At 45.6% G+C, this 15958-nt stretch overlaps 2 protein-coding genes across 3 annotated transcripts in view; one reads left to right on the top strand and one right to left on the bottom strand.

The window, feature by feature from the left end:
• The first annotated feature begins 675 nt into the window (after window positions 1-675).
• LOC121621472 (ABI gene family member 3-like) lies at window positions 676-11161 on the top strand. Of its 2 annotated transcripts, XM_041957949.1 has the most exons (12): window positions 676-849; window positions 1382-1515; window positions 2593-2763; window positions 3704-3892; window positions 6995-7053; window positions 7151-7204; window positions 7654-7970; window positions 8091-8234; window positions 8824-8958; window positions 9496-9606; window positions 9888-10016; window positions 10525-11161. In XM_041957949.1, the coding sequence occupies exons 2-12, from the start codon at window positions 1384-1386 to the stop codon at window positions 10686-10688; spliced, it is 1605 nt and encodes a 534-aa protein (XP_041813883.1). In that variant the 5' UTR covers window positions 676-849; window positions 1382-1383; the 3' UTR covers window positions 10689-11161. The 2 variants fall into 2 exon arrangements, with proteins under 2 accessions (XP_041813883.1, XP_041813882.1); XM_041957948.1 differs by lacking the exons at window positions 8824-8958; window positions 9496-9606 and having other exon boundaries at window positions 679-849.
• A 4137-nt stretch (window positions 11162-15298) lies between these two features.
• Window positions 15299-15958, bottom strand: part of ifnphi1 (interferon phi 1) — a 2522-nt gene continuing 1862 nt past the window's right edge. The window contains exons 4-5 of the mRNA XM_041957335.1: window positions 15596-15673; window positions 15299-15507 (exon numbers count right to left, since the gene is read on the bottom strand). Of these exons, the coding sequence (XP_041813269.1) occupies window positions 15367-15507; window positions 15596-15673 (219 nt within the window). The 3' untranslated portion in view covers window positions 15299-15366. The remainder of the gene's footprint in view (window positions 15508-15595; window positions 15674-15958) is intronic.

The raw sequence follows: 15958 nt of genomic DNA, 5'->3' as shown, positions 1-15958 counted from the left end.
GACTCCCACTGCTCGGTCCTAGAGAGGACCTGGGGTCCATCCAGAGGTTTCAGGATCATTCAAGAACTCACATGAACGGTATCCTTGAATCGTCCCCTGGGGTCCACCTGTTCTCCAGAAGGAATCAAGAATCAATTCAATGACCTCTGGAATCTTTTTAGCACCTTCACAATCATCCTGAAGCTTCGTGATGTTTTTACTCTTCATCCCTCAAGAGATTTTTGGGTGCTTGAAAAGATTCCAAAACTCTAAAAATGAAGTAAGAGGTCCTTGAGAGTTTCCAGGATGATTGTGTGGTCCTTTTAACATTCTTCTTCTTCCCTAAGTCCTTCAAATGGATGTTAACCAACCTGACATCGATCATGGACAACCCCTCCCACCCCCTGCATGACACAGTGGGGGCCCTCAGCAGCTCCTTCAGTAACAGACTGTTAGATCCAGTGTGTAAGAAGGAACGCTACCACAGGTCCTTCATCCCATCAGCTGTCAGATTATTGAACTCCACCTAACATCAGACTGTGTTCATGTTTTCAGTTTTCATTCCTCCAGAGCAGTGAGTCCCACAGGGAACAGGAGGAGTGAGTCCCACAGGGAACAGGAGGAGTGAGTCCTCTGCAGGCGCACAGAGGATCTTTGTTTGCAGTTCGCTGCTGAAGCCGAGAAAAAAGAAAAAACATGAACCTGCAGTTGATGTTTGACGGGAATCAAATCGACAGCTGAGACAGACAGAGGACAGACAGGCGGAGGACAGACAGACAGACAGACAGACAGACAGACAGACATCATCAGTGTTTCAACTTTATCAGCTTGGACTTTTTCGTGCGGTTTGTTTCTTCTTTGCAGCCTCAGGTGAGTTTGGAAAGTCGGCCTCAGATTGGTTCAGGTCTGCTCTCACCTGTCTGTGATGGACCTTCATTAAAACGCGTCACGTGCAGGTTTTAAACGATCGTTCCGTGATGATGAAGAGTTGGTGTCAGTGTGACGTCCTCACACACACACTAACTGTTTCTCTTTGTTCACTTCTCAGCAGTACAACTACTCACATCATTTACTTCAGTAAAAGTACAGTAGTATCAGCAAAATGTACTCAAAGTATCACAGTAAAAGTACTTGTCAGAGTTGCAGTATTCTGTCCCATCAATCTGACAGATGAAGATTTTACTGCAGCAGCAGCTAAAGAAGCTGCAGCTGTGATGAATATTTATTCAACAAAAATACACAAGTACAGTGAATACATGTACTTCATGACCCAGAACTGAATGAGCAAAGATGACAGATAGTTAATCTTCAATCGTAAGAACAAAGTAAAAGTACCCTCTGTGAGGTTTTCCTCTGTAGATCTAACTTCAAATTAAAGGAAGAAAACGTGTCTTGATTTCAGTGATGAAGGAGGAGAATTTCAAAGAGGAGGTGATGAAGATCATGGAGGAAGCACCGAATGCCAGAAAAGCTCTGCTGGAAAACTATGACAACCTGCTGAACGTGGCCAATTACTGCTACAACAACTACATACAGGTTAGTACCACTGCTAGTACTAGTACTATGGCTATTACTGCTACAACAACTACATACAGATCCGTACAACTACAAGAGCTTCCTTCAGGTTACTACCACTGACTGCTAATACTACAACATTTAGCTTATCTAATTTTCCCTGCCTCCTATCTTTGTACCAAACTATGCTAGCAGTTCCCCCCGCCTACAGTATTTGTGCTAAGCTATGCTAGCAGCTTCTCCCCACCTCCAGTCTTTGTACTAAACTTTGCTAACAGTTTCCCTCAGCCTCCACTCTGTCAAAGCTATGCTAACAGTTTCAACCTGCCCCTAGTCTTGGAGCTAAGCTTTGCTAACAGTTTCCCTCAGCCTCCACTCTGTCAAAGCTATGCTAACAGTTTCAACCTGCCCCAGTCTTGGTGCTAAGCTTTGCTAACAGTTTCCCTCAGCCTCCACTCTGTCAAAGCTATGCTAACAGTTTCAACCTGCCCCTAGTCTTGGTGCTAAGCTTTGCTAACAGTTTCCCACAGCCTCCATTGTGTCAAAGCTATGCTAATAGTTTCAACCTGCCCCAGTCTTGGTGCTAAGCTTTGCTAACAGTTTCCCTCAGCCTCCACTCTGTCAAAGCTATGCTAACAGTTTCAACCTGCCCCTAGTCTTGGTGCTAAGCTTTGCTAACAGTTTCCCTCAGCCGCCACTGTGTCAAAGCTATGCTAACAGTTAACACCTGCCCCTAGTCTTGATGCTAAGCTTTGCTAACAGCTCTCCCTCAGCCTCCACTGTGTCAAAGCTATGCTAACAGTTTCAACCTGCCCCTAGTCTTGATGCTAAGCTTTGCTAACAGCTCTCCCTCAGCCTCCACTCTGTCAAAGCTATGCTAACAGTTTCAACCTGCCCCTAGTCTTGGTGCTAAGCTTTGCTAACAGTTTCCCTCACCCTCCACTGTGTCAAAGCTATGCTAACAGTTTCAACCTGCCCCTAGTCTTGATGCTAAGCTTTGCTAACAGCTCTCCCTGTCTCAAGTCTTTGTGCTAACAATTATCCCCTGTTTTCTGCCTTTATGCTAACACAAGCTAACCCTGCTGTCTCCTGTGTCAGTCAGGTGATGGCAGCATGAAGGCACTGGAGGAAACTAAGAACTTCACCACCCAATCACTGGCCAGCGTCGCATACCAGATCAGCACTCTGGCCAGTAGCGTGCTGACTCTGCTCGATGCTCAAACCAGTCAGCTCCATCACATGGAGTCTTCCATCAACCTTATTGGTCAGGTGAGCCCCGCCCTCCAATGCTGCTGACTGAGAGTTGAATCCTGAGTTTATGAACAATCAGTCAGTCCTTCAGTCTCATTTAAGGGGCCACGCCCCCGTTTTGATGTTTATTAGTTATGTGACCTGTGTCGGAAATGATGTGAAGGGAAATGAAAGCTGTGGAGGGGCCCCGGCCACACAGAGTCCTGAATGTGGCCCTGGAAGAAAAGAGGTTCCCTTTAGATGATACACAGAGAAGTTTGGGTTCCAGACTGCCCTCAGCAGCAGGACTGAGAACCTGGTCTGTGTGTCCCTTCTTACTGTGTGCTGAGAATACAGATCCAGGTCATCACTGTGTGTGTGTGTGTGTGTGTGTGTGTGTGTGTGTGATAATAGCCTCCTCTCCATCAGGGCCTGCCTGCCTGACTGAATGGATGAATGGATGAATGGAGCCTGTGTTCTCGGCCTGCTTTGTGCTCACATTAACAAACTGCTGTGCTTTAACTTGTGTAGAAGTTCGACATTCCTCTTTATTCATTCGCTCAGTGTTCACTTGAGTGTGTGTCATGATTTCATGATTTCTTGTGATTTTTGAGACACTCACCATAAAATATTCTTATCATTATTGATTCATCTGAGGATTATTAATGAATCATTAAGATGTCACAAAAAGTCCAAGGTGATCTTCAAAAGTCTTGTTTTGTATGAGCGACAGTCTTCAGGCCAAAGAGAAGAAGAAGACACTGTGATGAGTGTATGGAGGGAGGAACTGCTGAACCAGCTTCAGGCTGGTGATGTTTGGTCTTTTGAAGTCAGTCTTTGACATTCATTGAAGTCTTTTTACAGGACACGTGAAGCTGAGTTTTGATGGTTACATGCAAACAGACGAGAATCAGACTCGTTGTTAGATTCTTTGTATTCATGTGCTCATGTGGCGTCTGTTCCACTTTGTCCTCCTCAGACGGTGGAGATGCACAAAGAGAAAGTTTCTCGGAGAGAAATTGGCGTCTTCACAGCGGTGAGACGAGTCCCGCGCGGCCACAAGATCGTCCCTCCTCCTCAACCTCCTGCCGGTACACAGCCCCGCCCACCGTACAACCGGCGACCAATCAACTACCAGCAGCTGGACGGTCTGGGCCACGGCGTAAAGGTATCTCACACACACGAACACATCATTCAGCAGGTGTATCAGAGTTCCTCTTGTCTTGTTTGTAGTCTTGAACCCCACTGAGCCCACTGATGCAAAAAATATTTTTTTAAATTAAAAATTAATTAACAATTAATTCTGTCAATCAGTTCTGTGGGTCAGTTCTTATATTGCACAAAAAGTTGCTCTAGAGGTCTGCAGGTCTGCAGGTCTGCAGGTCTGCGTTGAGCCTCAGTTGTGTTAATCAAGAAGAGACAAACAGAGCAGATGAAAAAGGAGAAGCCAAAAACACAAGAGAGGCAGTTTTGTTGTAGATGGAGCGTCTGCTGTGGAACGGATGCTAACAGGAAACACCGGTGGCTGCAGCAAACCACAAAAACAGAAGTGACGCTGCAGTAAAAGTTCCTCATTGAAACCAACAGAGTTATGGTGGATTTCACCTCGCCGAGAGTCTCAGACCAGCAGCTCGACTACTGCAAACAGCAAACTGCTGCAGACTGTACCTTTGTACACTGTAGACTACTGCAAACTACTGCAAACTGTTCCACTGTACACTGTAGACTACTGCAAACTACTGCAAACTGTTCCACTGTACACTGTAGACTACTGCAAACTACTGCAAACTGTTCCACAGTACACTGTAGACTACTGCAGACTGTTCCACTGTACACTGTAGACTACTGCAAACTACTGCGAACTGTTCCACAGTACACTGTAGACTACTGCAGACTGTTCCACTGTACACTGTAGACTACTGCAAACTACTGCGAACTGTTCCACTGTACACTGTAGACTACTGCAAACTGTACCTCTGTACACTCTAGACTACTGCAAACTGTTCCACTGTACACTGTAGACTACTGCAAACTGTTCCACAGTACACTCTAGACTACTGCAAACTACTGCAAACTGTTCCACTGTACACTGTAGACTACTGCAAACTACTGCGAACTGTTCCACTGTACACTGTAGACTACTGCAAACTGTTCCACTGTACACTGTAGACTACTGCAAACTACTGCAAACTGTTCCACTGTACACTGTAGACTACTGCAAACTACTGCAAACTGTTCCACTGTACACTGTATACTACTGCGAACTGTTCCACTGTACACTGTAGACTACTGCAAACTACTGCAAACTGTTCCACTGTACACTGTAGACTACTGCGAACTACTGCAAACTGTTCCACTGTACACTGTAGACTACTGCGAACTACTGCAAACTGTACCTCTGTACACTGTAGACTACTGCAAACTACTGCAAACTGTTCCACTGTACACTGTAGACTACTGCAAACTACTGCAAACTGTTCCACTGTACACTGTAGACTACTGCAAACTACTGCAAACTGTTCCACAGTACACTGTAGACTACTGCAGACTGTTCCACTGTACACTGTAGACTACTGCAAACTACTGCGAACTGTTCCACAGTACACTGTAGACTACTGCAGACTGTTCCACTGTACACTGTAGACTACTGCAAACTACTGCGAACTGTTCCACTGTACACTGTAGACTACTGCAAACTGTACCTCTGTACACTCTAGACTACTGCAAACTGTTCCACTGTACACTGTAGACTACTGCAAACTGTTCCACAGTACACTGTAGACTACTGCGAACTACTGCAAACTGTTCCACTGTACACTGTAGACTACTGCAAACTACTGCAAACTGTTCCACTGTACACTGTATACTACTGCGAACTACTGCAAACTGTTCCACTGTACACTGTAGACTACTGCAGACTACTGCAAACTGTTCCACTGTACACTGTAGACAACAGCAAACTACTGCAAACTGTTCCACAGTACACTGTAGACTACTGCGAACTACTGCAAACTGTTCCACTGTACACTGTAGACTACTGCAAACTACTGCAAACTGTTCCACTGTACACTGTATACTACTGCAAACTGTACCTCTGTACACTGTAGACTACTGCGAACTACTGCAAACTGTTCCACTGTACACTGTAGACTACTGCGAACTACTGCAAACTGTTCCACTGTACACTGTAGACAACAGCAAACTACTGCAAACTGTTCCACTGTACACTGTAGACTACTGCGAACTACTGCAAACTGTTCCACTGTACACTGTAGACTACTGCAGACTACTGCAAACTGTTCCACTGTACACTGTAGACTACTGCGAACTACTGCAAACTGTTCCACTGTACACTGTAGACTACTGCAAACTACTGCAAACTGTTCCACTGTACACTGTAGACTACTACGAACTACTGCAAACTGTTCCACTGTACACTGTAGACTACTGCGAACTACTGCAAACTGTACCTCTGTACACTGTAGACAACAGCAAACTACTGCAAACTGTTCCACTGTACACTGTAGACTACTGCAAACTACTGCAAACTTTTCCACAGTACACTGTAGACTACTGCGAACTACTGCAAACTGTACCTCTGTACACTGTAGACTACTGCAAACTACTGCAAACTGTTCCACTGTACACTGTAGACTACTGCAAACTACTGCAAACTGTACCTCTGTACACCGAAACCATCCAAAATCCAAAATTATAAATCTAAAAATAAAAATGTTCTGAACTTCATCAGAATCTTAAGAACTTTAAGAAGCGAACATTTAGAACAGCTAACGAACCGCAAGAGAGGAAACCTGCGGAACCGTCCTTTAATGTCTGTTTGTTTGATTCTGCTGCTCAGCTGAGAAGTGTCTGATAAAGACACACACACACACACACACACAGTCACACACACACACACACAGTCTCACACACACAGGGAGGCCGACAGGCAGTCTTTGTTCAGCGTGGGAAAATGTTTAGAGACTAATTAGAGCTGAAGCCTGAGAAGCTTCATTGATGCTCACACACACACACAGCAACACACACACACACACACACACAGCAACACACACACACAGTAACACACACACACACAGCAACACACACACAAACAGCAACACACACACACACAGTAACACACACACACACAGAGCAACACACACACACACACACACACACACACACACACAGCAACACACACACACACACACACACACAGCAACACACATACAGTAACACACACTCATGTCTCTCTGCCCCCCCAACGCAGGTCCCTGGGAAACAGACGGACCGAACCGGAACGATCCGTAAACTTGGAGCCTCCATCAGGTTCAGTTTGGTTCTACAGTGTTTCCATTAGTGAACAACTTCCTGTTTCAAATCCAGCATCTCTAACAGGAAGTGTAACTGTGTGTGTGTGATTCAGATCCACCAAACCTCCAGAGGCGGTCCAGTGCCCAGTGGCGCCCCCTGTCAGCAGGTAGCGACCCACCCTGACTGTGGACATCTGTGTGTATGGGGGCGCGTCTCAGACCTTCAGTGCTTTCACTTCCTCAAAGTGCTGCTGGAGGGGTTGTTCTTGGTTTTGTGGTTCGGGTTCCAATCAGGTTTAGACAATGTAGATTTCCACTTGAGACTTTTATTGTTGTGGGTTGATTTTCACATTAAAAGCCTGTGAACAGAGTACTCAGAGGAGGAGATGTTGATTCAGAGCCTGACAGACCAGTACAGACCAGTACAGACCAGCAGCAGCTCACAGCATTTGGATGGAGGAGCATCATCATGATAATGACATCATGTCAATGTTTGAATGGAACAATTTGTTTATGATATAATTTGTAAAAACATTTCAAAACATGAGAAAAGCTTTAAACTGTGTTTAAAGTTAGTGGGACACTCATCAGATCACCTTTATATTTTCTCTTTCAGCTCTAGTTTTGGGAAGCCTGTAGCTCCACCCACCATCCCCACCACCTGTCACGCTCCACCTGAGTGTGACATCATCACCACTCTGTTGGATGACACCCCGCCACCTCCTCTTCCTCCTCCAACAGCAAATGAAATACCGGCTCTGGATGATGAGGTCACCGACACCTCGACCCTGCCTTCTCCACCTCCTCCTCCTCACTCATCAGGAGAAATGGTGGCGCCGCCCCCTCCACCCCCACCTCCTCCACCCCCTGCTTCAGAAGCTCTGACCAATCCCAGTGCTTCGCCGCCAGCTCCGCCCCTCAGCCTTGAGACAGGTGAGGTGTTTCAGTGATGTTGTCCTCATTTTAATTTCATATGAAGCAGCTCAGGGGAACTCTGTCATTGGTCAAACTGAGTGACATCATGATGACATCACATCTCCTTTGTCTCCTCAGTGGTGGAGGAGAGCAGCTTCCCCCCTCCCTCACCTCCTCCTCCCCCTCCTCCCTCTGATGATGACGGCTTCCCTCCGCTGCCCAATGACGGCTCAGAACTGGCAGCCCCGCCCCCTCCACCTCCACCCAGCCAGGAAATAGAGGGTACCTGTCTGTCTGCCTGTCTGTCTGTCTCTCTCTCTCTCAGTCTGTCTGTCTGTCTCTCTCTCTCTCTCTCTCTCTCTGTCTGTCTCACTCTCTCTGTCTCTCTCTCTGTCTGTCTCTCTGTCTGTCTCACTCTGTCTCTCTCTCTCTCTCTGTCTGTCTCCACCTTTTTCAGGTGTCAGTTATTGAGTCTATTGAGACTTTTTTGGTGCTTCTACAGGTGAACTAAGCTGTTTTCTGGACATATAGCTGTGATGCTAAGCTACAGCTAGTTAGCCACACTTACACTGTTGGTTTATTTGTGAACAGTCAGTGAGTCACTGCACAGATAACAGACTCACAGTTACACAGAAGTACCTGCTGCTGCTCACCAGTGTCCTCCAAGAGACCGAGACACAGTCTGTGGGCTGATAAGAGTTCATGTCAAGTCCAGCTTCATGAGACATCACACGGTGTCAGCTGAAACTTTGACGCTTTATAAATAAAACTGAAGTGAAGTGAACTTTCTGCCGCTGTTCTTTGTTTGCTGTTGCTTCTTCTGTGCTGGCATTTCTGTCACAGTTTCTTCTTCTTTGGTGTTTTTCTTCAGTGACCCTCCCTTCCAGGAGGAGTCGACGCCGTTGCTCACCCCCCGCCACTCGCTCTCTGTCTCTGAGGGTCCGCTGTGGCCCCGCCTCCCGCTGCTGCTACACGCGCTCGCTCTTCCTGCCTGCTGTCCAATCATGTGAGCCAACAGAGGTCATCCAATAGAAATTCAGTACTGAAAGAAAGAGTAGAAATAATGAACAACAGTAATAATCAAAGACACAGATTTATGTTTGATTATTCTTATTCTGGGGGGGGGGGCTCCAGGAGTAACTAACAAAGTTCTAAAGGTCCTTGAGTTTCATTGAGTCATTTGGAGGACTTCTGGGGGTCCTCCAGGAGGCTGCAGTAGTCTTTTGGGATGTTTCAGGAGCCTTGAGCAGGTTGCTGGTGTCTCTTGGGGAAGTTACAGGATGCTTGAGAAGGTTCAGTGACGAAGTCAGCGAGTCTTCAGGGCCCTTGAGTAAGTTTCAGAGGTCCTTCAAGACCTTGAAAACATTGCTATGGGCCTTGAGAAGGTTCCAGGAGCACAGGGCCTCTCACCCCACAGATTGTCTATGAATACAGATGATCACTCCTCTCTTTAATGAACACCACTGTGCTGCCCTCGAGCAAGGCGTCACTCTGCTGCCGCTGCAACTGATACTGACCCAGATTCTGTCTGTCTGTCCGTCAGTGATGATCCCCCCTCCTCCCCCTTACCCTCCCCCCCATGCTCCTACCCTCCCCTCTTCCTCTTCCTCTTCCTCACCTCGGCTCTGTTTACCTGCTCGCCTCGAACACCTCGGTAAGAAACCACGAAAATACTGCCGTTACTCTGTAGTTAGTGTTCTGATACTGCAGAGCCAGTAGTTTTCCTACATGTAGTACTATTAGCAGTAGTTGTGCAAAGCAACCGTCTCTTACAGTAGTATACTGAAGCAGTAGCATTACACATCAGAATATACACACAACTCTTCATCATCGGCTCCTGTCAGCTCTGTTGCTTTCTGTCAAAGCGCCGCCTTCTCAAACCTGATTGGCCAATCACAGCTGTCACTCACAGGACCTTCATGCTTTTTCTCTCAGATCTGGAGATCCCAGCCCCACCCCCTCTTTTCCTATTGGACACTGAGGGTGGTTTTGATGACATCGTGCCACCCCTCCCTCCACCAGTGGACTATGACACCAGTGCCCCCCCACAGTACCTGGAGAAAGGTACTGTTAGCATTACTGAGTACTACCACTACTGCCCCCCCCCCCCACACACGCACACACACATACACAGACGCACACACACACACACACACACACACCTTCAATGACAGCGTGGTAGCATAACTTGGCTTGGCTCCATGCTATTTTGTTGTCAGGGACAACTCTCTGTCTCTCTCTCCCTCTCTCACACACACACACACACACACACACACACACACACACACACCTTCAATGACAGTGGTAGCATAACTTTGAGACTACAACAAGGCTCTCGTAAAAGCGGCGTCCATGTCACATCTGAGCTGACCTGTACGTTTGAACAGAATGTAATAGTATAATATAATAGTATAATATAATAGTATTATAGTGATCAGAAGTACAAACAACCCCTCATATTCATCACTATGACAGTGACATACGCAGTGCAGAGCCCCCCCTGAGGGCCAGTTTCAGCACTGCAGTTTGCCTGTGTGTTTGTCCACTAACTACAGTTCTCCTTTGTGTCCAGTGGTGGCGCTCTACAACTATGAGGCCTCGAAGCCCGACGACCTGTCGCTCACTGAAGGTGACATCATCTACCTGACACATCGCCATGATGACGGCTGGTGTGAGGGGGTGCTCAACAGCAACAGAGGCTTCTTCCCCAAAAACTACGTCCAATCGTGTGGCTAGACTGAAGCCCCGCCCCGTCTCTGAGGCCCTGCAGTGTGTGTGTCTGTTTGTTTAGTGTTGCCATGGAGATTCGACAAGTGTTACTGTCAGAGTTATTGGCTCTCTCTGCTGCCCCACAGAGGTAAAACACAGTAACTACAAGTTCAGTCAAACGTACACAGTCAAAAACTGAAAATAAGATCCCATTAGAGCTGAAATGATCAGTCGATGTCAATGACTCTGATCGATCGATTAATGCTGTGAGTCTGCTGTGAGAAACATTCGTTTCAATATCGTCAAGTTTTCTTTGTTTTTTGTGATTTGACTTCTGGACTTTTGTTTCAAAGAATCAAAGAGTTTAAATTTGTCAACTTGGGCTCTGGAAAAAATGTATAATCAGCAGATCATTTGATAATACAAATAATCATTAGTCCCACTTCACTGCTGATGAATTTATTACATGAATTGAAAATATAAATCAGCCTTTTACTGAAGTTTCTCCGTTAACGGACTCATTGTTTTGTCTATAAAATTTCAGACAGTGATACAAAACATTTTCTGAGAAGGTTGACGTCTTCAAATTAAAATGCCTCTTTAATGGTGAGGATGATGGTGGTGATGAAGATGATCCAGCTGGCTCCATGTCACAGTTGAGTGTGTTGGAAATATTCTGACATGATGGAACTAATGAGGTCAACGGTTTAGCATCATCTCACAGATAATAAAACGACAGAAAAAGATAAAACAGCAAATTATTTTTGTTCCACTAATAAAAAAATCTGCTTAAATAAAAAAAGAATAACAGAAATGAAGATGAAACTTTATTAATGCACACAGAGAGAATTCACTTTACAGCCGCAGTTAAACAAACAGGAAGTAACATTAAAACCGCTGGCTCATACACGATTTGTGCTTTGAGCAAAAACACATTTAGAAATAATGAACGTCATATTGATAAGAAAATAAATATTGGAATTATTGTTTATTAGGCCCAACATCACAAATCACATATTTACCTCTTTACAATCTGCCCAGCAAAAAAAAGTGAAAGTGAAATTTAATAAACTTGAAAACAAAACATGAAATGTAATTGTTAAGGAAAACTAAACTTGGCATTTGATTGGCAGAACAAACCTGAACAAAACTTCAAGGATATTTTAACTCTCCTGCTTGCAGGACTTTTGTTTGTAATACTTTTACAGGTGCTTGGTTGGTGAAGCTGTGTGATGGTTGTTAAGGCCTGTCAGGCTGAACTGACGGCCGCAGTGTCGCCCCCTGCAGGTCTAATACTGAAACTACAGATAGAAAGAATCAAATATCTCCAGTGTGTATTTATAATCTAATAAATAATTCATACTTCTAGTTCTACTGTCAAACAGTCTGAAGCAGGAAGATGATGAGAGGTATTAATGTAACATCGCACTGTGTCTGCAGATGACCAATAAATGAATGAATCTTTGAATGGAGTTTTGTTGAGAGCGATTCCGTCCTGTTTGGCTCGTCGTATGTGTTGTATTGTTCAGTCGGTCCGTCTGTGCTGAGCTGAATTCCACCTCGACTGATAGAACTTGTTTGTTTTGTGGTTTAAGTTTTTTAATCTTCACAGTCAGTAAATCGCTGCTGGTTTATTATCTTCAAAATGAATACAAATGAAATATGTTGCTCATATCACTGGTCATAGGACCAAAGTTTATGATGCAGCGTTAGCAGAGGAGCTAACAAGGAAAGAAACTCAGCATTTCTGCATTTTGAGAAATAAACAACAGGTGTTCAACAATGAACCTGATTAGGAGGAATGCTGGTCAAAGGAAGAAATGCAGGTCGTACTGGTGGTACTGGTGATACAGGAGATGATGGTACTGGTGGTACTGGTGGCATTGATGGTACTGGTGATACTGGTGGTACTAGTAATTGTATTTGTCTATTCAGGTAAAGTTACTAGCTTTGAAGTGTGTATGGTGTAAGTGTAACAAGGCTACTTGTGCTACTTTCCTTGCTGGCAAACAAGCTTGGATTATGAGTTGGCATCAAAGTGAAGTGCTAGTGTTAGCATTGTTAGCTTGTTACTGTTGGTTGAGCGACCTCAGAGGAAGTATGTCTGTGGTTGTGTCTCTCTCTCTGAGGAACATTAGAACCAAACAGCTAATGTTAGCCAACATTGCTAACACTGCTAACACTGCCTTAACTAAAGTGAAATAGATTTGATGGAGCAGCTGATTGTTGATTCTATGTTCCAAAGTGACAGCATAGAGCAGAAATCCCAAAAAGTGAAACTTTTAGGGATTTTTATTTTGAGGTCATTATTTTGGTATCAAGTCAGAAATTCTCTGAACCAGAGAAGGACAAACAAAAACATCTGTTGTAAATGCTGTTATCTCCATTATTACCTGTGTATGTGGTTGATAGAGACTCCATGCATGATGGGAAATGTGCTCTTATATACAGCAAACAGCACGAGGACACTACTGTTCGTTTACTGCCTTCTGTTGGAATGATGTTTAATTCCAGCCTCTTTTTATAAGAATATTGACTTATGACTGAAAACATGCTGCAGGTTCCTACACATGTTTTTTGAGGACTTTGAAGAGTTTTTTCAGCCCTAAGTCTTGCTTGCAGGCTTCTTCTCAGTAGTCTGTACATTCTCTGTAACCCTCTTTTCTCTGGCCATGAACATGATTGTTAAGTCTGCAGAGGTGGAATGGAGAGGGCCCAAGTCCAGATCTCAGACTTGGCAGCCCCCCATAAGAGCCTTGATGGATGACTTAACAGTGATGACGGCATCTGTTCCAGGGTGCAGGTGGCTCCTTCAAGGGCTTGAATGGCTCATATTCTCAGCAAGGATGAGCTTTAAGCCAGCTAAGTCCAGGTCTCTGGTCCTGAAAAAGGGTAAAGTGTGTGACCGGTTCCGCTTTACCTTGGAGTCCATCATTCCATCAGTGGACGAGAGACCTGTCAAGAGCCTGGGCAAGATCCCTGAAGGACTTGGCTGCCATACAACAAACCAAAAAAGACTTGACCACCTGGCTTTCAGCAATTGACAGATCTGGGCTCCCTGGAAAATTCAAAGCATGGATCTACCAGCACGGAGTCCTGCCAAGAATACTCTGGCCCCGTTAGTCTACGAAGTACCAATGACAACGCTAGAGGCTCTAGAGAAGTCCATCAGTCAGTTTCTCTGGCTGGGACTCCCGCAGTCCTTGAGCAGCATCGTCCTGTATGGCCACTATGCACCTTCCCTTCAGTGGACTACCCGAGGAGTTTAAAGTCACCTGGTCCAGAGAGCTGTAGATGTACAGGGACTCTGCAGACACCGCAGTCGCAACAGCAGGAATACTCGTGAAGACCAGGAGACAGGCACAAGAAGCCGTTACTCCAGCTGAGGCGCGACTGAGGCATAAAATGCTGGTGGGCTCTGTGGCAATTGGAAGACAAGTCTGGGTTGCTTTCCTAAGCCACAATACATCTGGCCTGGAGGGAGAAGCACTGTCTGATCCAGGACCAAATTCGAGCAGAGGAGGAAGAACAGCTCTGCAGCAAGATGGCAGGCATGTCCAAAGAAGGAGCATGGACCAGGTGGGAGCACACAGATTCCATAAAATGACAAAACAGAACTATCACGCATCAAGTTCCTCATCCAATCAGTTTACGACGTCCTCCCAGGCCCAGCCAACCTGCACACTTGGGGCTTGGTAGACACTCCTGAGTGCAAGCTGTGCCAGAAAAGGGGCACCCTGGAGCACATTTTGAGCAGCTGCTCAAAAGCGCTAGGGGAGGGGTGGTACTGCTGGCGCCATGACCAAGTGTTAAAAGCTTTTCCAGACTCCATCTGCACAGCTCTACAGCACAGCAAGACTCAGGCAGCCCCCAAACATCTCCTTCATAAGAAGGCAGAAGGCACTACCTCACCAGCCCAACCCGTCAGGAGGGCTCCTCACCACTGTTCGTGACTGGCAGCTTCAAGTCGACCTTGGTAGACAGCTCAAGATCCCAACCAATATCACAACCACTTTGCTCCAGATGTGGTATTAACATCCGAGCCAGTCGAGGCCGGGTGTCGAGACTTTGCTGGCCATTCACTTCTGCGTACCCTCAAACTCCTTGGAGTAAAAGGGCTGCAACTGAATAGGGCCATCAAGTGTATTTTAGAGGTCGCAGAGAGGGCCTCACGGTGGCTGTGGATCCGTAGGGGGGATCCGTGAAGCAACAGGCCACTTGGACACAAGCCGGGAGAGGATGTATGAAGATTAAAGACCCGAAACACCCTACGACCCCGGGTTCTTCACTGTTGACGTGTCCAAGTAGCACCAGAAGGTGTATCCAAATTCTAGTGGTGAAACACGAGGTAACTGTGCTGCACAGTAAGAAGACGGTTCTGAGAGATTTTAGTGAGTAAAATTAAACTGAGCTGAAGTGCCCGCATCAGTGGTCAGTGAACATGAAAACTGGACACAACATACAGTGCATGGAATGTCTTTATTGTGGTCAGTTATACCATAAATGTTTTCAAGTAAAATCTGACTCAGAGTCTGTGAAAACAAACTGTCAGAGTTCAATAAATAAATAGAAGAAGAGAATTTTGTTCATAAATAGAAACAACAAATAAATAAATAAATAAATAGAGTGTGGGTAGAAGCTGCAGAGTCCGTCTCTCACAGAGAAACACAATAAATGTTACAGTCAAACAGATTGAACAGATGCGTCAGTGTTGCGGTTGAGTTGGTGTAGAGCGCCTCCTGCTGGTCTCAGCTGAAGCTCTGATGGAGGCCACCAGCAGGTCCAGCTGATCCAGGTGCTTCTTAGTCTCCTTCCTGATCAGCTCCCAGGACGCAGCACCACCACCCTGTACACACAGAACTACAGTCAGCACTACTACTTTGACCCAGTACACACAGAGCTACAGCTTGTACTACAACAGTACATGTACTCACAGTGCGGTTCAGCGTATTTCTCTGCAGTCTCCTGAAGTATTTTCTCAGTCTGACGTCTGCTCGCTTGTTTGTCGACACCTGAAGACAAAACAAAGGTCAGATTGTTTGTCTTGGTGCTTAAACCTGAAGTTGAGAATATAAAAGGAAATGAAGTGTTTGTGAGGTGGAAGCAGTGAAAGGAGTTGAAGTGGCAGTGGAAACAGGAAGAGTGAAAGATGCTGAGGCTTCAGTGAGAGCTCAAAGAGACGTAAAACATTTGTTGAAGTAAAACTGCTGAGAGGAGAAGTGTGAGCAGTGAAAGGACCTGACATGGCAGCTGAAGTGGTAAAAAAGAGGGAAGTTTCAGTTGAAGCAGACCCCCTC

The sequence above is a fragment of the Chelmon rostratus genome, chromosome 17 (genome assembly GCF_017976325.1).
Source record: "Chelmon rostratus isolate fCheRos1 chromosome 17, fCheRos1.pri, whole genome shotgun sequence".
In the NCBI taxonomy this organism is placed as follows: Eukaryota; Metazoa; Chordata; class Actinopteri; order Chaetodontiformes; family Chaetodontidae; genus Chelmon; species Chelmon rostratus.
The sequence above is the reverse complement of the archived record's forward strand: the minus strand, read 5'-3'. Positions and strand labels throughout refer to the sequence as shown.